Here is a 21,550-nt window from a genome sequence, read left to right on the forward strand (position 1 = left end):
TTGATATGGATGCTGTATGGCATCATGTACCCAGAAAAAAATATTACGTTTGATTAACGTTCATGTTAAAGGTTAAATAACTGTTAATAGTTATCCTCCCTATCCGTGTGGAAGTGGTAAGTTTTTGGCTATTTAAGTTTAAAGGAAATAACTTGAAGGCTACCGTTTAGGTCGCTAGCTCTCTAGTTTGCGAGTTAGCATGTGTCTCAAGACCCTGCAGTTGCGCAATATGTTGTAAATAAAAAGAGTATAAATGTGACTATAGTCGTGTTTTGTCATGTCTACAGGGCTCTAATAATGCTTTGTTCATTTTAATCTGAAAAAAATAATTTGTCTACCCGCCAACTATATGTGGTTTCTTAAGTTTTTATTATTTGCTGTTTTATTATTATATTTATTTATTACTTTTTTGAAAACAAAAAATGATTAAAATGTCTAATGACAAATGACAGCTTCATTGGCAAAGGGAGTTGAACCTCGTATCAAATCAATCAATCAATCAAGCTTATCTGGCCTACAGTGCACACCCATATAAGGAAGCCCGCCAATCTGTGACATCACACATCGCCAGTGTTGGAACGCCCTCTGAAACAGAGCATTCAGAGCCATCCCAAACTTCTTTCAGGGCTCACTTCCAAATGCGCAAACCTCATTATCTGAAACTCTGGCATCGTTTAACACCAGAATAAAATATTCTAACTATATTTATAGGTCAAAAAAGTGCAAAAATCATAATTGGTCCCCTTTAAAAATATATAATAATGCAATATTTTCTTTAATATGTAAATTTTGTGACAAGGACTTTCTCACAGGAAATTATTGCTGTCTGACATTGGCAGCATTTCTTGGAAATGCTGGCTTTTCGACTGTTAAACAGCAGCATTTCTTTTTGTGATGACTGTCTGTGAATGCACACAAATGTGTTGACTATCAGGATTCGTTTTGTCCCCCCTGCAGTTCGGAAAACTGGGTTGGGTGGTCAAGTTCTGTTGCTAACACTTTCAAATAAATGTCCGTGTTAATAGCCTTACCTTGCTCACGAATAATATTCCCACTATTCCACTTAGCTGTGCCATAATAATAATAATAATAATAATAATAATAATTTTGCCGGCCTTCATTACTGTGAGGCCATTTTTTTCCCGACCGATGGGTAACCTAAAAGCGTTAAAACCCCACGACCAAATATGAGCGTTCTGCGTTCCTTTTTGTTAAAAAAAAAAGCAACGCTGCTTGACTGTAATTTTGGAAGACGAGACTTTATTTGACCGATACTGACAACCAGCGCCTCATATAATAAGGACCGCCGACTTATCCCGGTATTACTGACATCGGAACCGCTTTAGACATGAATGCCATTGTGGTCAGCGTGGCTACAAGTAATGATTATGATTATGTCAATAACGTTTTCCTTTTTACGGTACATACATATGTACAGAAACTACAAACTGCAGCATAGTTTGTGCGAAGGCCTGCGCTCCTTTTCGGAAAAAAGTGGAATCCAAGAATGAGCGCAGGCCATATATATATATGACTCTTTTGAACTCACTCACAGGGTTTTGATATCTGACCTGCCTTTTATTAAATCTGTTAAGTGGGTTCCATATTTTGGTTTTCCTAACCTGTCAAGGAGCCTGGCTTATATTAAACACTGTGTGACATGTGTTTGGACAATTATGGAAACGGTGTATTGAACTTGCCTTTGTGAAAAACACAGAGAGGTGAGTTTCGCTGCCAAGGATCCAAATAGGGAACTGGGGTGACTTGAGGAATGCGCCCACCTGAAATAAACACACAGAAAGACGGAGTTTCATACGGAACGTTGATTTGATTTGTTATTTCTAGGATGAATTAAATGGATGGGTTTATAATTATGTCATTAGCGGCATTAGATACATGAACAGAATGAGGTGGGGCTCTCAAAACCTTTTGTTTTGTATTTTTCCATTGTATAGATTATTTGTTACAGGCAGTCTTAAAACGTTGCATTAAGGAACATCACGTGATTACATTTACACCAGTTAACAGAACGAAGCAGGAGGACGCCGGGCTTATTTTTGATAACTGTTTGCCTAGTAGAGAGAGAAAAAGAATAGAGATTTTTGTAACAACAGATTGATAAGTTTATGGAGTGATGAAAGAAGTAAAAAAAAAAGTGTTGAAAAAAATGACAATAGAAAATTAAGTTGGCAATAACAAACATTCATTCATTCATTTTCTACCGCTTTTTCCTCACCCTGGACTGGTGGCCAGCCAATCACAGGGTACATATAGACAAACAACCATTCACACTCACATTCACACTAAACTCATCACACAGCAGCTTAAGACTCAAAACATTCATTCATTCATTCTCTACCGCTTTTTCCTCACGAGGGTCGCGAGGGGTGCTGGAGCCTATCCCAGCTGTCTTTGTGCGAGAGGCGGGGTACACCCCGGACTGGTGGCCATGCAGCCAATCACAGGGCACATATAGACAAACAACCATTCACACTCACATTCATACCTATGGACAATTTGGAGTCGCTAATTAACCTAGCATGTTTTTGGAATGTCAGAGGAAACCGCAGCACCCGGAAGGCAAACTCCACACAGAGATGGCCGAGGGTGGAATTGAACCCTGGTCTCCTAGCTGTGAGGTCTGCGCGCTAACCACTCGTCCGCCGTGCAGCCTATTCCAAAAATTCTGTGCATGCGTGAGTTTAAGATAGCATTATTTGCAAAGTGCTGCACGGTGGTCGAACTCGGGTCGCTGTGAGGTCTGCGCGCTATAACCACTCAACCACCGTGCTAACCAGTTAGCCCCAAATTTATTTCACCTAAACTTAAGGCAAAAAATTTACCACTTCCACATGGAATGGGAGGAGACTTTTTTGTGCGAAAGTGAGTATGAATGGTTGTTTGTCTATATGTGCCCTGTGATTGGCTGGCCACCAGTCCAGAGTGTACCCCGCCTCTTTAACAAACAATAAACCGTAATTCTTCTGCAGTCATATCTTATAACTGGCATTTATTTAAGCCTATTATGTAATCTATAGTCAACAAGAGGGAGTCGGGAGCCAGTTTGGGTGTAATATTTCTAAACACACATTTTCAGTGTGGTTTATATTTACAGTAGACTTGAAAATATCCAATTTCTAGATATTAACAGTGAGGGCCTGTGTGTTCCCTTGTATGTGGAGCGATATCGGCAGTGTGTTATTTCTCATTTCAAGTCACTCTGACTGGACTTTACGGTACCGGATCCTTCTCCATCGCTGCCCCCACCCTCTGGAACCCTTTGCCCCATTTGCCCCATTCACTCCGTGCTTGCCTTGGCTTTCCCAGTTTCAAAAAACAACTAAAAACGCACCTTTTTAAATCTGTTTTTAATGTCTAACTTTTTATACCTGCTATGTCCCGCCCCGCTTTTACTCATGTTTTAACTGTACCAATGAATGAATGTTGTATTTTAATGTATATTTTACTCCAATTACTTGCTTTTATTCAACTCCATTCTTCTGTAAAGTGCCTTTGAGTATTTTGAAAAGCGCTATACAAATAAAATTTGTTTAATTGTTTTTTCCTTTTAATTGTGGAAATTGTTTTAATTCTGTAAAGCACTTTGTGTTGCATTTCTTTGCAGGAAAAGTGCTATACAAATAAAGTTGATTTGATTTGAAAATGTATTATTATTATTATTATTACCTTGCAGTAGCGGAGTGACTCCATGAGTGTGAGGAAGCCAACTGATGCTTGTTTATGAATACCATGTAGCTCTAGGAAAAAAAAAAAAAAAAGACAATGAAAGACAGAATTCCAGTATGTGGTTTAGAACTTTGCAGCAACTATTGCCCTCTGGTGGACATGACTGACACTTACAGGAACTAAACTGTGCACATGTGAATACAGTAAACCTCGGATATATCGGATTCAATTGTTCCCACTGGTTTTGTCCGATATAAGCGAAATCCGTTATATGCGTATACCGGAAAATGTCCGTTTTACGCATATATCGGATTTATATCCGGTATATGCGTAAATCGGATTTTATCCGTTATAAAAAGGCACTTCCTTGACTATGTTTCCAATGTACCTGGACGCTAGGGTGGCCCTTATTTTCGAAAGTTTGAAAATTCAGTCTCCAAACCCGGATTCTTGTTCCACTCCATGAGAAAACCACACGAGTAATTTTTTTTTTAAATCGAATAATATTTACCCGGTGCTCAACAACCTTAAAGTTTTACTATATAAGATCATTTTCACGTTCAACGATACAGGGGCTTTGTCGGTGACAAATGCCGCGGCTCTGTTCTCTGGTGCTCTCGTTGGTGGACTATGGACCAAGGACTGTGTGTGGCAACTCTCGTCTAGTGCTCCTTTTACTCTGTCTAGGATTTGTCTAGTGCTTGGCAGTACTTTTTCAACGTGTTTGCATGTTTCTGGAGTGCGTTCTGATTGAGAAGGAATTCCTCTTTTAATTTATTGAAACTCTTCCCTCCATTGCCCTTATTAATCATGTAAATACCACACATACTTTATGTGCTCATACTCAGTCAATAAACTCGTGAAAACACTCGTGATACGCATTGCGAACGGCCTCGAGCGAACCTCAACATCGTCACCCTGGACGTGGCGGCCTCTTTGGATCGCGTCAAGGTGAGCGACCGTGGCGCACTGTTCGTCCTCACCGAGACAGCCCGTGCCCTCGGGCACGACACAGTTGAGTACAACATCAACAGGACATCGATCCAAAGCCAGCGCCGTCGTCACCGCGAGCAACTGGCCTCCGCCCTCAAGGAGAAGCTGCGAGTAGAAGGCCCCTTGGTAGTCCACTGGGACGGGAAGCTGATGCCGGATCTCACCAGCAACGCCCACGTCGACCGCCTGCCCATCCTCGTGTATGGGGGAGGGGAGGTTCAGCTGCTGCAGGTGGCGAAGCTTCCCAGTGGAAGAGGGGCGAATGCAGCGAAGGCCGTCGTGGAGGCGTTGGAGAAGTGGAGCGTCGCTGACCGGGTCGTGGGGATGTCCTTTGACACCACCGCCGCCAACACGGGTCGCCACACCGGGGCGTGTACCCTGATTGAGCGGCAGCTGAAGAGCGACCTCCTCTACCTCGCCTGCCGGCATCACATTCTCGAGCTCGTGATCGAGGCGGTCTTCACGTCGGTGATGGGGCCAACTACAGGGCCTGCTGTCCTGCTGTTCAAGCGTTTCCAGGAGAGGTGGCCCTTCATCAACCAAGGCGAGTTCCAGCCGATCGAGGATGGAGCAGGAGAGGTCGACATCGAGTGGTTCCTTCAGGCCCTGAAAGAGCGGACAGACCTTCGGGACGACTACCGGGAACTTCTGGAACTAACCGTCATCTTTCTCGGCGGCGTACCTCCCCGCGGAATCCGCTTCCGTGCCCCTGGCCCCATGCACCACGCTCGGTGGATGAGCAAGGTGCTGTACTCGCTCAAGGTGTGGCTGTTCAGGGGACAGTTCAAACTGACGCCGAAGGAGGAGCGCGGACTGTTGAGGGTGGCCATGTTCTCCGCCCGCCTCTACAGCAAAGCCTGGACGCAAGCCCCACTTGCTGTTGCGGCTCCACTCAACGATCTTCAGCTGCTTCAGGCACTGGACGGGTACGAGGACGCGGAGGTCTCCAAGGCCGCGACAAACAAGCTCCTCGGCCACCTCTGGTACCTCTCGGAAGAGCTGGTAGCCCTGGCGTTCTTCGACGACCGGGTTTCATCAGAAACAAAGAAGAAGATGGTAGCGGCGATTGAGGAGAAGGATGGCAACGACACAGCCCAGAAGCGAGTGACCATTCCCGCTTCAGCGATCAGCGGCTGCAGCCTTGAGGACTTCGTGACCTCCAATACGTCCTCGTTCTTCTACAAGATGTCCATCGACAAGGGATTCCTGGCGTTGGAACCGGCAGACTGGAAGAAGGATGAGGCGTACGGCAAGGCGTGCAAAGCGCTGGGGAAGCTGTCGGTCACCAATGACCACGCGGAACGAGGCGTCGCCCTGATTCAGGAATATAACCGGCTCCTGACGAAGGACGAAGAACAACTGCAGTTCCTCGTCCAGGTCGTCGCGGACCATCGGCGCCAGTTCCCGGACACCAGGAAGGGAACGCTTGCACGGACCGGGCGATAATGAGTGGCTAGCAGCCACATAACCCCCGCCAGGAGAGGAAAGCGGCTAATACTCCCACGAGAGCAACGTGGGAGGGGGACCCGGAGTGCTTGTGACTAGCGTTCGCTGAGTAAAATTTCAGAGTCGTTGAGCACCGGTTAAATATATTCCGATTTCAACGAAACTTTGCAGAGCTCGTTTCTGGGTCAAAAGGAACAAGAATCCGGGTTTGGAGCATAGACATTATTCGTTTGAAATTTCACCCCCTTACAGAGGGCCACCCTACTGGACGCGCAGGCAACGCTGCAAACGCTGCAAATGACGTCGTATAGCGGCCTGTCACGATTCGGCGAATCGGAGCGCCACGATGCGGCCATACGATATATGCGAGGGAAATTTAAATGGAAATGCATTGGAACGGGACTGGAGATTTTGTCCGAAATAGGCAAAATCCGTTATAAAAAATCCGATATATGCAATGAATTTTTATTGGAAATGCATTACAGAAAAATCGGTTCTTTTTTTATCTGTCCGTTGTGAGCGAATTTCCGATATATCCGAGGTTTACTGTACTACAAAAACAGTCTGTGTCATTTTGCTTGCTTTCGGTGCTTACTCATGCCGGAACACTCTCGTTCTCCATCCCAGACATTAGAGACAGCATGGCCAGTCACGAGGAGGTTGACCAGGCTCTGACTACGACATAAACCAACGACATACAGTAAGAATAAAGACTGGAAATACAACATTTGAGATGTGTTACCTTCCATGTCCGTGCACTGGATCTATGAGGGGTTCCGTCGTGTCTTGGATCTCATTTTTAATGTTGTCGATACCCTGTGTAAAGAAAAAAAAAGAAGCCAAAATTTAGATTAAAAAAAACAAAAATAAACAAAAATAACAAAAAAAATGTGTCTTATTTTTGGTTCCACCAACGGTACCTTTGTGAGGATGACAGAGTACAGGAAAAGCAAGACTCCGCAGCACCCCTTCCAGGTGTGGTAGAGAGAAAGCACCTCCTCTTTGAGGTCAGACACGGACATGACAGCTCGTTTGCTGCGGGAGGACATGAACGCAACAAACATCGTTAAAGAAGCACAATAAATACCACATGTAAAAAACACCATTTTTAAAGCATTTACTGGTTACTGTAACATGTCATTAAGAGACTTATACATAACAAAACAACTGGTGGTATCAATTTGGTATTAAGGGTAAATGGAGCTTTTCTTCCTGTCACTCACTCATGCATGCAGTAGTGACCTGAAGAAATGCAGCTAAGACACAGAGACCCGCGTGGAAAGGAAGGACCCAAAAATTGATCATCCTTAATATTACCATTTTTATCAATATAGTTCTAACAATTTTTGGATTTTTTTAAATTATTATTTAATTTTACATTAGTCTGCATAGGCTAGGAGACCAGGGTTCAATTCCACCCTCAGCTATCTCTGTGTGGAGTTTGCATGTTCTCCCCGTGCATGCGTGGGTTTTTTTTCCCGGGTACTCCGGTTTCCTCCCACATTCCAAAAACATGCTAGGTTAATTAGCGACTCCAAATTGTCCATAGGTATGAATGTGAGTGTGAATGGTTGTTTGTCTATATGTGCCCTGTGATTGGTTGGCGATCAGTCCTGTGTGTACCTCAGACAGCTGGGATAGGCTCCAGCACCCCTTGCAACCCTTGTGAGGATAAGAAGTAGAAAATGAATGTTTTGAATACGGTCTGCACAGTGGACGAGTGGTTAGCACGCAGGCCTTACAGCTAGAAAACCCGAGTTCAATTCCACTCTCAGCTATCTCTGTGTGGAGTTTGAATGTTCTCCCCGTGCATGTGTGGGTTTTTTCTCCGGGTACTCCGGTTTCCTCCCACATTCCAAAAACATGCTAGGTTAATTAGCGACTCCAAATTGTCCATAGGTATGAATGTGAGTGTGAATGGTTGTTTGTCTATATGTGCCCTGTGATTGGTTGCATGGCCACCAGTCCAGGGTGTACCCTGCCTCTCGCATGAAGACAGCTGGGATAGGCTCCAGCACCCCCCGCGAAAATAAATTGCCTTTTGCCAACATCGGTCTCTGCATCTAGCATGGGCTCCATATTGCTATAAAAAGTTTTTTTTTTTCTGAAAAGTACAATGTTCAGTAGTACCATTGCACGCCCACCACTAAACAATTACATGCAAGTATGAAAATGAAAAGTATTAGCTGAGGTGAAAGCTAAGTGTCACTTACTGAAGAACACTGTGAAACTGCTCAAAGCCAAGGTCCTCAGCAGCCAAAGCAGCTAAGTACAAGAAAACACACACACTACAGTATCAGAGCATGGCACAGCGACAGCCCATATAGTAGTGCATGATAGTCACTCGTCCAGGCTACTAATCGTGTCGTTCATTTTAAAAGACAAAGGTTGGGAGTGAAGGCGCGAGTGGAAGTCAACGGCAGTGCGACTCACTGGGTTGTTGTTGCTCCTCAGGTGGTTGGCTGCCGTCCGGTTCTGGTGCGTTTTGCGGTTCGGTATCTTGTATTTCTGCATCTTGTGTTTCTGTATCTTGTACTTCTTGTATTTCAGAATCTTGTATTTCAGAATCTTGTACTTCCTGTATTTCCGTATCTTGTATTTCCTGTATTTCCGTATCTTGTATTTCCTGTATTTCCGTATCTTCTATTTCCTGTATTTCTGTATCTTGTATTTCCGTATCTTCTATTTCCTGTATTTCCGTATCTTCCTTTTCAGCATCTTGTCTTTCTGTATCTTGTGTTTCCGTATCTAGCGTCTCCGTGTCTTGTGCTTCCGCGTCTTGTGTCTCGGTCGGTGGCTGCGCATTTAAGGTATCTGGGCTCTGACCCTTAGCCCACGTCACCAGGCAGAACCCTGTAGAGGAGCCGGAGCAAGCCGACTCCAGAATCTCACTCAGTGTGGAACACAGGACTGTTTTCTGTTCCTCCTCTAACATACACAAACACAAAACAAGGCAATATTTAATAAGCACAATAAAAAAGCGGTATGGATATTTTGAGTCTGGAATATACCTGGCATGTGCCGCCAGTTAATCGTCTCTCGGTTAAAGAGAACGGACTTCAATAGGAAAGCCTGTAAGAGACGCAAAGTATGTATAGTGCATTTTGGATTCTAATAGTCTTTTTATGTGTCATATGTGTCGTATTTGGAAAAAAAAAAAAACATACCTGCACAGGTACAATTACAGCACATGGACCGCCTTCAAATTGCTCCAGTGCTGTGTGTTCATTCTCACTGAACACAAACCCTAAGATAGAGAAAAAAACTAAATACTTTGTACACAATATATGTGTGATGGAGTAGTAGTTTACTATAATATACATAATGGACGTAAACACATATGATATTTATAGGTTATCACATGGTTTGTCTGGTATCAGGCCAGGTATCATGACCCCAAGTGTCAGTATCAGCCCCAGACCGAAGGTCTGGGCCTGATACCAGACAAACCATGTGATGATCTTATTACTGTTACTATTACTTATTACTGTTATTACTGATCTTAATACAGTTGTATGTGATAATACTAATGATGGAATGCATGGTTGTAGTTTACTATAATTTATCCAGGAGACATATGTGTTTCTACCACCTAATATATACAAGTGTGACTTATGTGCAAAGGTGGAGAAATGGCTATAAATTCAAAACATTGGCATACAAGCACAAATTACATGGCCCAGGTTAGAAAGGGATATTAGTGCTTAATGTTAAAAGTACAACATCATTGTCACTGTTCTAGAATAACAAGTCTTGGCATCATACCTTGCGTCCATCTGCGGAAAATGGAATCTGAAACTCCCCCGCTGGCTGGTCGCCCCCACACCAAATCAACCAGCTGTTCATTTAACTCGGACATGACCACCGTCACCTCAGGCGCATCCATTCCCGCTCGCTCTACAAGCCAACTGATGTCTGTCGGGGGTCAACTTGCAGGTTATTCAGGCCGTGCTGAGGGTCCAATTCCCTGGGCAGGTACAGCCTGTGGCATTGGCCACAAGCTACCTGTCTGGAACAAGGCAAGTCTTCCTCTCTTTCTGGCAGGATTCTGGTTTAGTACTAGGAATGACATCAATGTGGCATCAATGTCAGCCTGTCAGGGAGTATGACAAACAAATAATGTATATGTTAAGCAAGAACCACACTGGATGTATACAACCGGAAATTACAATGCATAGTATTCAAGATGGACAAACCAACAGCTAACACTCAACACTCAGTCGCTGAAAGGAATTAATGACGATAAAAGTGACGATTGCTGACAGCAGTGACACGTTTCAATGATTACTTTGATTCGTGGTAGTAAATCTACGTATTCTACATTTTTTTACCATGAATGTTTGATTGGTAATGCTAACACTGGTTAGCATTAGCATCACTACGAGTAACAGCTATTCTTACCGCTAGCTTGGCAATTCGATTTCCCTTGCCATTAAAACAATGATAACATGGTTTTGTATTCTTTGTCAATAGTAATCCGGCGATAATTCTGTATTACCTCGACGATCAGTATTGTGCGATGTCATTAATATTGTCAGCGACGCCTCTGTGTCATTCGTATTTACACAGGAGGCAGAGCAGCTTCTGCGTAAAACAAACGTGCTTGTTTATTGGTTGAAATCTAAAAGATTTCCAATACGTCAGGGGTACGTTGTCAACACGTTGAGCCATTGGTCCATACGTCTTTCACTCAAATAAACCCCGCCCCCGGGGAAGGTTTGTTCTACACAATGCATTATTAGGCATTGGGAAACACTTAATTACATTATTATGTTAATCAATTTGTATTTATATTTAATATTTGGCATTTAATTTAAAATATTTAGTGTTAAACCTTTAGCGGGTGACTATGAACGTTCTTCTATTTTTACTGTAGGAATTATAAAAATGGCCACTGTCTCTTTCCGTAGCTACCAGGAAGCGATCAGGCTCCACGCATGCGCATTATGTCATCTCCCTCACAGCTTTCCATGTGTTTTTTAAGCTAACTGCACCAGAATTTGTTCTAAAGCTCACAATCGTGGTAATATAAAGTATCGTTTTCTCAATATGGGAGGACAGGCTAAGAGTAAAAAGAAAAACAAACCGAAGCGAAAAGACAAACGCACAATAAATGGTAAGTAGTAGTAGTAATAATAATAATAGTAGCATTAGTCAATTATTACAATGACGTTTTTCAATGATAATTCATAGCATGAAATAAAACATGACTCTGGTAATGCATTTTACAATACTAGATGCTGGAATTGTGGCACTATCACCTCAGGAGAGGATGAAAGTGAGAATGCATATAAAGGCGAAGAAGACAACAGCTGCCAAGTACTCTGTGGAACAACTCCTAGAAAAGGTTTCTACTGTTAACACACACTTTATATCCTTCTTTTTGTCTTGTCAATCATATTATACTGCATTGTGTTGCACAGACAGAAGAATGCATGGACAGTTTTGATTTTGAGATGGCCGGACTTTTCTGTCAACGTGCCCTGGATCTGGACTCCAATAATCTGCAAGCTCTTACTATGCTGGGACACATCTCCACTGAGCTTGGAGACACACAGAAAGCCAAGGAAATATCCTAACTTTTTTTGTTGTTTTTGTACATCATACCTTGTTTTGTAATCTGTTCTCCTTAACCAAGCATGTAGGTTTTTCTTCGTGCTGTGGAATTGAGCCCTGATGCTGGCCACAGTAAGTACATGTACCTGGGGCAGATCCACACTGGCCAGGAGGCTGTTGATTACTACGCCAAAGGAATCCAAATTCTGCTCTCTGTATTAGACACGCAAGAACAAAACACCGTGAGTACATACTGAATGAAATAAGTCCTCTAATAATCATTAATTACCGTCTTGAACTTAGCAATCCACGCACCTCCCCAGTGCAATACACTGCTTCCTCGCAAGGTGGTGCTGTTGACCTTTTTTCTCTCGCATTGCCTTTTAAACAATGACGTGCTACTAGTAGTACTCAGTGTTAAAGGGGTTACCATGTCATAAAAGTGTCATCTTAAGCAGCATTTCTAATGTAAAGAACAAAGAGTTGCAGGTATTTATATCAGCTGCATGCTAGGTTGCTACAAAACCTATTCAAAACATTCATTCATTTTATACCACATATAGACAAACAACCAATCACACTCACATTCATACCTATGGACAATTTGGAGTCGCTAATTAACCTAGCATGTTTTTGGAATGTGGGAGGAAAGCGGAGAAAACCCACGCATGCATGTGGAGAACATGCAAACTCCACACAGAGATAGCTGAGAGTGGAATTGAACTCGGGTTTTCTAGCTGTGAGGCCTGCGTGCTAACCACTCGTCCACTGTGCAGACCGTATTCAAAACATTCATTCATTTTCTACTTCTTATCCTCACAAGGGTTGCAAGGGGTGCTGGAGCCTATCCCAGCTGTCTGGGGTACACACAGGACTGATCGCCAACCAATCACAGGGCACATATAGACAAACAACCATTCACACTCACATTCATACCTATGGACAATTTGGAGTCGCTAATTAACCTAGCATGTTTTTGGAATGTGGAAGAAAACCCACGCATGCACGGGGAGAACATGCAAACTCTACACAGAGATAGCTGAGGGTGGAATTGAACCCGGGTTTTCTAGCTGTGAGGACTGTGTGCTAACCACTCGTCCACCGCTTTGTGCAGACTTATACCCGCAGTCAGTTGATTTACATATAGGCAGAAGAACAATCAAAACATGTTAAAAATCACCCTAAAGAACATTCAAGTCATCATAAACAACAATTTGTTTATATATAATTCTAATATGACAATATATACACATTGTGTATATAGTTGATAATAACCTACATAATTATAACATGACGTACAAGTGACAGCACATCCAAATGTAAAATAGCACACAGAACCAGCCATTTTAAGGCATTTACAAAATGAAAATAAATTAAGTCTCTTCAACATGAGGGTCGGATTGTTTTCCAGAACACGTGAGCCTTCTCAGGGCTCCGTCTGCAAGTCTTTTCATGGGAAACAATGGAGGCCGTGCTGAAGAGCCTCTTCTAAATCTTCTAAAACGGCATTGAATCGACTGACTCTTCTTGCACTCGTTGACTGTAAAATCTCTGCATGCTACTTCCTGTGATGTCTTTGCACTAGCAGCCCTGCTGAAGTGTAGCAACGGCCTGTATCGAATCGAAATTTGACCATCGACTACGATTTTTGCACACAAAAAAAAAAATCAAAACATTTATCCTTTACTCAGGCCCAGGCTGAAGCTGCAGCTCCCGTCGGTGCGGAACCTGAACTTCCGACGGTGAAGGATGCGAGCGTGGCGTACTGCTCCATTGCTGAGATTTACCTTACTGATCTCTGGTAATTGGGAACGTAGTTTGACTCTTGACATCGTGATATCTCTTTTAAGTCTCTGCGTTGTTTAATGAGTTGTCTTCCCGAGTGCAGCATGGAGGAGGGAGCCTCAGACAAGTGCAGAGAGTTCATTGAGCGAGCGCTACGGTATCACCCTGACAACCCTGAAGCCCTACAGCTCATGGCCAGCTACCTGTTCAGTGCGGAGAAAAATAAGGTCAGAGCACACACACACACACACACACTTGGGATGAAAAATCACCACATTAAAACTGGAAATATGCTAGGTTAATTATTCTCAGCCAATTGATTCATACGCCATTAATCAGCAAATGGACACTTACATTAACACGCGCATATATTGGGCTATGCCGATAAGAATGCTAATTATTGTCTAATAATGAGAGCCATAACTAGGGGCAATTGATGAAGACAAACTGTCCTAAGCATATTCCTGTTTGTTATGACTGCATGGGTTTTTTTTTCTCTTTCTGCAGTACTAGAATGATGTTATTCATAATTTCATAGGTAACCCTTAGAGCAGTGGTTCCTAAAGTGGTGTACCCCCAGCGTATGTAAATAAAAATGAAAAACAATGAGCGCCCGACATTCAAAATTATTGTATTTTCTGGACTATAAGTCGCTCCGGAGTATAAGTCGCAGAAGGCCAAAAATGCTTAATTAGGTAGAAAAAAACATACATAAGTCGCTCCGGAGTGTAAGTCACACAAGGCCAAAAATGCATAATTAGGTAGAAAAAAACATACATAAGTCGCACAAGGCCAAAAATGCACAATTAGGTAGGAAAAAACATACATAAGTCGCTCCGGAGTATAAGTCGCACAAGGCCAAAAATGCATCATCTGGGAGAAAAAAACATACATAAGTCGCTCCGGAGTTAATGTCGCACAAGGCTAAAAATGCATAATTAGGTAGAAAAAAACATACATAAGTCACTCCGGAGTATAAGTCGCATCAGTGCAAAAATGCATAATTAGGTAGAAAAAAACATACATAAGTCGCTTCCGAGTATTAGTCGCACAAGGCCAAAAATGCATAATTAGGAAAAAAAAAAAACATACATAAGTTGCTCCGGATTATAAGTCGCAGACAGCCAAAAATACATAATTAGGTAGAAAAAAAACATACATAAGTTTCTCCGGAGTATAAGTCGCACAAGGCCAAAAATGCATAATTAGGTAGAAAAAAACATACATAAGTCGCTCCGGAGTATAAGTCGCACAAAGCCAAAAATGCATAATTAGTTAGAAAAAAACATACATAAGTCGCTCCGGAGTATAAGTCGCACAAGGCCAAAAATGCATAATTAGGTAGAAAAAAACATACATAAGTCGCACTGGAGTATAAGTTGCACAAGGCCAAAAATGCATAATTAGGTAGAAAAAAACATACATAAGTCGCTCCGGAGTATAAGTCGCACAAAGCCAAAAATGCATAATTAGTTAGAAAAAAACATACATAAGTCGCTCCGGAGTATAAGTCGCACAAGGCCAAAAATGCATAATTAGGTAGAAAAAAACATACATAAGTCGCACTGGAGTATAAGTTGCACAAGGCCAAAAATGCATAATTAGGTAGAAAAAAACATACATAAGTCGCTCCGGAGTACAAGTCGCACAAGGCCAAAAATGCATAATTAGGTAGGTAGGTATGGCTTCAGGTCAAATGTCTGAAGGGGTATGTGACTGTAAAAAAAAAATATTTGGGAACCATTGCCTTAGGCCTAGTGTCTAGCACATTACTTTAAAATTCACTTCCACTGTTGAATTCTTCAAAAATATATTCCTTCCGAAGCGAGGTGGAGACGGTGCACACATCAAGTAAAAGGTCATAAGAAGACCTTTGCAGGAAAATGTACTTTTCTATGTTTAAAAAAAACAAAAAAAAAGTAAAATTGAATGCTAATGATGTCACTGTCTTCCCAACCTTGCACCACATATATAAGTACAATTTCACATACAGTAATATGAGTACGAGGAAAGGAAGCGGTGTTGGCATGGTGATGTATTTACATGTACAATACCAGAAAATTGGGTGAATTACAATTCCGTTATATGTCACTCTGTGTGTGAGTGAGGGGAGGAAAAGCTCTGGTCGGCAGTGTACTTATGTGCCATCCCTGTTGTCGTTCATCAAAAAGTGTTTGATTCATTCATTCATTTTCTACTGCTTATGCTCACGAGGGTCGCTGGGGGATATGCTGGAGCCTATCCCAGTTTACTGGGGTACACCCTGGACTGGTGGCCAGCCAATCACAGGGCACATATAGACAAACAACCATTCACGCTCACTTTCGCACAAAAAAGTCTCCTCCCATTCCATGTGGAAGTGGTAAATTTTTGCCTTCTTAAGTTCATTCATTCATTCATTCATTTTCTACCGCTTATCCTCACGAGGGTCGCAGGGGGGTATGCTGGAGCCTATCCCAGCTGTCTTCTGGCGAGAGGCGGGGTACACTCTGGACTAGTGGCCAGCCAATCACAGGGCACATATAGACAAACAACCATTCACACTCACTTTCGCACAAAAAAGTCTCCTCCCATTCCATGTGGAAGTGGTAAATTTTTGCCTTCTTAAGATTAGGTGAAATAAATTTGGGGCTAACTGGTTAGCACAGTGGTTGAGTGGTTATGGCGCGCGGACCTCACAGCGACCCGAGTTCGACCACCGTGCGGCACTTTGCAAACAATGCAATCTTAAACCTTAAGTTTAGGTGAAATAAATTTGGGGCTAACTGGTTAGCACGGTGGTTGAGTGGTTATAGCGCGCAGACCTCACAGCGACCCGAGTTCGACCACCTTGCGGCACTTTGCAAACAATGCAATCTTAAACCCACGCATGCACGGAATTTTTGGAATAGGCTGCATGGCGGTCGAGTGGTTAGCGCGCAGACCTCACAGCTAGGAGACCCGAGTTCGATTCCACACTCGGCCATCTCTGTGTGGAGTTTGCATGTTCTCCCCGTGCATGCGTGGGTTTTCTCCGGGTACTCCGGTTTCCTCCCACATTCCAAAAACATGCTAGGTTAATTAGCAACTCCAAATTGTCCATAGGTATGAATGTGAGTGTGAATGGTTGTTTGTCTATATGTGCCCTGTGATTGGCTGGCCACCAGTCCAGGGTGTACCCCGCCTCTCGCTCCGAAGACAGCTGGGATAGGCTCGACCCTCGTGAGGAAAAAGTGGTAGAAAATGAATGAATGAGTTGAGTGGACTTCCAGCTGCAATACCAGCTTTAAACTAAAGAGGGCAGGCTGGGTCCAGATATACACGTTAAACCTCAATACCATTGGCATACGTTGACTTCTTTTTCCTGACATGTGGCGTCTCTAGGAAGGCAAAGATTACCTGTTGAAGAGCGTCCGGCTGTGGCTGCCCACCCACAAAGAGGCGGCGGCTTCCACCAGCCTCGGAGAAGATGTACAGGTGAGTTGGAAGCAGGCTTGCCGCCATCGCTGACATGATTCACGTTTATTTATAAAACACTTTGGACCAGGGGTCTCAAACTCAATTTACCTGGGGGGGCCACTGGAGCTAGGGTCTGGGTAAGGCTGGGCCGCATCAGGTTTCTTTCATATCAATGCGGGGGTCTCAAACTAGTGTCCTGCGGGCCACATTTGGCCCGCGGGCCGCATGTTTGAGACCCCTGATTTACAGCATATTGCGCAACTGCAGGGTCTTGAGACACATGCTAACTCGCAATCTAGAGAGCTAGCGACCTAAACGGTTATTTCCTTTAAACTTAAATAGCCAAAAACTTACCACTTCCACACGGATAGGGAGGATAACTATTAACAGTTATTTAACCTTTAACATGAACATTAATCAAACGTAATAATTTTTTCTGGGTACATGATACCATACAGCATCCATATCAAACTTGCGCGGGCCGCACTAACATTGAACTTTCATATCAAGGCGAGGGCCTCAAAGTAGTGTCCTGCGGGCCACATTTGGCCCGCGGGCCGCATGTTTGAGACCCCTGATTTACAACATACTGCGCAACTGCAGGGTCTTGAGACACATGCTAACTTGCAAACTAGAGAGCTAGCGACCTAAACGGTAGCCTTCAAGTTATTTCCTTTCAACTTAAATAGCCAAAAACTTACCACTTCCACACGGATAGGGAGGATAACTATTAACAGTTATTTAACCTTTAACGTGAACATTAATCAAACGTAATACATTTTTTCTGGGTACATGATACCATACAGCATCCATATCAAACTTAAACTTTCATATCAAGGCGGGGGCCTCAAACTAGTGTCCTGCGGGCCACTTTTGGCCCACGGGCCGCATATTTGAGACCCCTGCTTTGGATTAACAGGATTGATACTACGTGTTTTGCCGCTAGCGCAGAAACAAGGACACCAGCAGAGATTAAAAAAAAAAGTATGGAAGACATTTTTCCAACCAGCCGTGTAATTTTGTGTGTTGTGCGTGGAGAGGGCAAGTGAAGGTAACGTTGTGCAACATATTTCAGAATTGGTACCACTCCAAGGCGCGTGATGACGAAGCATCAAAAAATAGAACAACACTGACCTGAGTTTGCGTATATGTATATATAAACGGAGCAAACGAGCTCCGATGATTTGATAAATCCGTCCACTGACAACGCCGCCATTGTGTCCCTTATCTTCCACAGCAGCTTCACCCCACCTCGGACCGCTGTCATGTTCCTCGTGATTAACAAAACACGTGACCGCAGAAACCCCCCGTACCTTGAAATTGGATCTTACCATTATCGCACATTGCGCGGGAACCGTGCCTGTGTAAACACGACATGACGTTTTGTCTTTTCTTTTCCTTTTTCTACCTCACAGAACGAGATCCCGCCGTACGAGTCGCGTATCACCACAGCCAAGCTGCTCGTGGAGGCTGAGGAATACGAGGTAAAAAAGATGTGTGCTGAGCTCAAACATTTGGCCGATGCCTCTCTTTGGTTTTCATGACGCCGTTGGGGGGGGGGGGGGGGCAAGCGTTTTTGCTTTCCAGTGAATAGCTTAGAAGGTGGGAAGGTCACGGCTGGTCTTTATCCCCTCCAGAGTCCTGTATCAATAATTGAAGGCCGGTATTTGCAGAGAGGGCCGAGGCTACTAGGCTGCATGAGAAGAAAAAGAACACCTAAGGAGAATATGACATTCAGCGGAACGTTGCCCTCTTCCAAGGTCAAATTGTCCAAAGGAAGTCGGTTCTGCAGATAAGGGTCCTGTCCTTTTTTTTTGGACCGTGTGCCTTTTTGAGTGGTTAGCACGCATGCCTCACTGCTAGGAGACCCGAGTTCAATTCCACCCTCTGTGTGGAGTTGAAATATTGATCTCTTTTGGAGTCAAACATTTCCAGTCTACGGCAAAAATAACGGAATTTCCGTTCCAATACTTTTGGAAGGGGACTCTATATAACAGTTTATGGGTAATCTATAATAGATATTAATCATACATAATTCACAACTTGGCTGCGCGGTGGATGAGTGGTTAGGACACAGACCTCAGAGCTAGGAGACCCGGGTTCAATTGCATACGTGGGTTTTCTCCAGGTATTCCGGTTTCCTCCCACATTCCAAAAACATGCTAGGTTAATTAGCGACTCCAAATTGTCCATAGGTATGAATGTGAGTGTGAATGGTTGTTTGTCTATATGTGCCCTGTGATTGGCTGCATGGCCACCAGTCCAGGGTGTACCCCGCCTCTCGCCCCGAGACAGCTGAGGAAATAGCCTCGTGAGGAAAAAAGCGGTCGAAAATGAATGAATGAATGAATTCACAACTTGGCTGCACGGCGGTCAAGTGGTTAGCGCGCAGATCTCACAGCAAGGAGACCCGGGTTCAATTGCATGCATTCCAAAAACATGCTAGGTTAATTGGCGACTCCAAATTGTCCATATTATTTAAGTCTTAAATGGCTTATTTTCTCGAATTATATCAACTATATTGAGCAATATGAGTGGATAAGGTGACTATAGGGGTGTTAGATCATGTCTACAAGGCTCTAATAATGATTCATTCATTCATTTATTTGAATCAGAAGACAGAAAAGTAATATTCTGGGGTCATTTCATCTAGAAATATTCATTCAATTTCTACCGCTTATCCTCACGACGGTTGCGGAGGGTGCTGGAGCCTATCCCAGCTGTCTTCAGGCGAGAGGCGGGGTACACCCTGGACTGGTGGCCAGCCAATCACAGGGCACATATAGACAAACAACCATTCACACTCACTTTCGCACAAAAAGTCTCCTCCCGTTCCATGTGGAAGTGGTAAATTTTTGCCTCCTTAAGTTTAGGTGAAATAAATTTGGGGCTAACTGGTTAGCACGGTGGTTGAGTGGTTATAGCGCGCAGACCTCACAGCGACCCGAGTTCGACCACCGTGCGGCACTTTACAAACAATGCAATCTTAAACCCACGCATGCACGGAATTTTTGGAATAGGCTGCACGCCGGTCGAGTGGTTAGCGCGCAGACCCGCGTTCGATTCCACCCTCGGCCATCGGCGTGAGAAAACCCACGCATGCACGGGTAGAACATGCAAACTCCACACGGAGATGGTTGAGGGTGGAATTGAACCCTGGTCTCCTAGCTGTGAGGTCTGCGAGCTAACCACTCAACCACCGTGCAGCCCAAAGCCAAACACAATCTAATTAAGGTGTTTTAATGAACATTTAAAGGCTCCTTTTAAGTCAGTTCATACTATAATTCTTTTTTTTTAGTGCATGTAAACATACGGCGTTTTATGATTAGAACAGCTTGACCCCGGAAGGGATTATTTCCGTTTGTCTTGTTTTCTTCCGTGAACAAAGCACGCAGGAATGTATTGTTTGACCTTGGAGGGTTCACCTCGTAAACTAACAAATCATTGCCAATCAAAACAAACCGCTGCCTTTAGGTGATCGGCGCTTAGCGGAGCATAACAAGGAAGCGGCGCTCCGATGAGCTTTTGCCATAACGCTTTTGTCCCGGCACACTCGCCAGCTTAATCACCCATCCATTTCCCTACATTAATGACCGTGATTTTTTTTTTTTGCGGCTAAATGCTGTCGGTTCAGTGGCTGAACCTTATCCTCATTAGTGTTTGAAGTCATTTTCTGTGATTACCCCCCCCCGTGCTAACAGCGGCTCAACTAGTTCCTGTTCTGATCCGCTGATTAATTTGCGCTCAGTCTTGTCGGGAGGTTTGTGTTTATTACAAGGGGGGTGGAGGTGGGAGGGGCGAGGACGGGCGGGCGGACGGGCTGTCAGGTGTCTCCGCGAAATGACAGCGTCTGCCGTCCGCACTTTCTGACACGTCATTTGTCTTCATCCGGCTGTCTGTGTCACCACGGCTGCAGACTGCTTCATCAGTGTTGTGCTGCGTTAGAATGTGTGCATTTAGAGGCATGTATACGCCCGCCATGTTTGTTGATAACAATTTGGAGGCAATCCTTTTTTTTTTTTCGTGTTATGACACCAACGGTTCGAACTCCAAACATTTTGTGCTTGTACTTTGCAGATGACATCCTATGCAGTTTGCCAGATTACGACCGTTTTGTCTGTATTTTTCCTCAATCATGTAACTTGGGTACGATGGAAGAGCAGAAAAATGCCAGTTTGTCTTGAAAGAAATACCACTATCCCCAAATACCACACTTTATTAAATTGCGTTCACCTTACTGCAAGTTTTGAGGCCAGATTTTGATATATATGTTTCATTTTTGCATCTTACAACACGTGTAAGTATGTCACTTCCTGCCTGCCTACCACTCAGCTCCTCAAGAGAACACATTTAAACAGACAATACTTAGAAATAATAAAATTTGAAGGTAAAATGCTAAAGTGACTTGACGAAAACAAATAAACAACAAAACAATAAAATAAATATATTTTTATATAAATATATTTATATTCATTTATATATGATATATTTATTGATATATTTTTATATAAATTAAAATACAAAAATATATATTATTTTTATTAAACCTCAATTTTGAAACCCTGATGTCACTTCCTGCCCGCCTATTTTTTTCAGATTAAATTTAACAAAGCATTATTAGAGCCCTGTAGACATGACAAAACAC

The 21,550-nt window shown here is 43.4% G+C and overlaps 2 protein-coding genes across 3 annotated transcripts in view; one reads left to right on the top strand and one right to left on the bottom strand.

Annotated features, from left to right (window-relative positions):
- mindy3 (MINDY lysine 48 deubiquitinase 3) overlaps window positions 1-10,725 on the bottom strand; it is a 30,098-nt gene extending 19,373 nt beyond the window's left edge. The window contains exons 1-11 of one of the 2 annotated variants that reach the window (XM_058085169.1): window positions 10,625-10,725; window positions 9,892-10,219; window positions 9,294-9,373; window positions 9,138-9,198; window positions 8,560-9,054; window positions 8,340-8,391; window positions 7,047-7,161; window positions 6,869-6,942; window positions 6,722-6,801; window positions 3,688-3,758; window positions 1,701-1,781 (exon numbers count right to left, since the gene is read on the bottom strand). In XM_058085169.1, the coding sequence (XP_057941152.1) occupies window positions 1,701-1,781; window positions 3,688-3,758; window positions 6,722-6,801; window positions 6,869-6,942; window positions 7,047-7,161; window positions 8,340-8,391; window positions 8,560-9,054; window positions 9,138-9,198; window positions 9,294-9,373; window positions 9,892-10,012 (1,230 nt within the window). In that variant the 5' untranslated portion in view covers window positions 10,013-10,219; window positions 10,625-10,725. Of the gene's footprint in view, window positions 1-1,700; window positions 1,782-3,687; window positions 3,759-6,721; window positions 6,802-6,868; window positions 6,943-7,046; window positions 7,162-8,339; window positions 8,392-8,559; window positions 9,055-9,137; window positions 9,199-9,293; window positions 9,374-9,891; window positions 10,220-10,527 lie in introns of both variants that reach the window. The other variant, XM_058085170.1, reaches the window with a different exon arrangement.
- A 328-nt stretch (window positions 10,726-11,053) lies between these two features.
- Window positions 11,054-21,550, top strand: part of si:dkey-12j5.1 (uncharacterized) — a 41,924-nt gene continuing 31,427 nt past the window's right edge. Inside the window, exons 1-8 of the mRNA XM_058084587.1 lie at window positions 11,054-11,242; window positions 11,364-11,473; window positions 11,550-11,696; window positions 11,772-11,924; window positions 13,374-13,483; window positions 13,571-13,694; window positions 16,831-16,923; window positions 18,321-18,389. Of these exons, the coding sequence (XP_057940570.1) occupies window positions 11,176-11,242; window positions 11,364-11,473; window positions 11,550-11,696; window positions 11,772-11,924; window positions 13,374-13,483; window positions 13,571-13,694; window positions 16,831-16,923; window positions 18,321-18,389 (873 nt within the window). The 5' untranslated portion in view covers window positions 11,054-11,175. The remainder of the gene's footprint in view (window positions 11,243-11,363; window positions 11,474-11,549; window positions 11,697-11,771; window positions 11,925-13,373; window positions 13,484-13,570; window positions 13,695-16,830; window positions 16,924-18,320; window positions 18,390-21,550) is intronic.

Source organism: Doryrhamphus excisus, chromosome 10 (assembly GCF_030265055.1).
Source record: "Doryrhamphus excisus isolate RoL2022-K1 chromosome 10, RoL_Dexc_1.0, whole genome shotgun sequence".
Lineage (NCBI taxonomy): Eukaryota > Metazoa > Chordata > Actinopteri > Syngnathiformes > Syngnathidae > Doryrhamphus > Doryrhamphus excisus.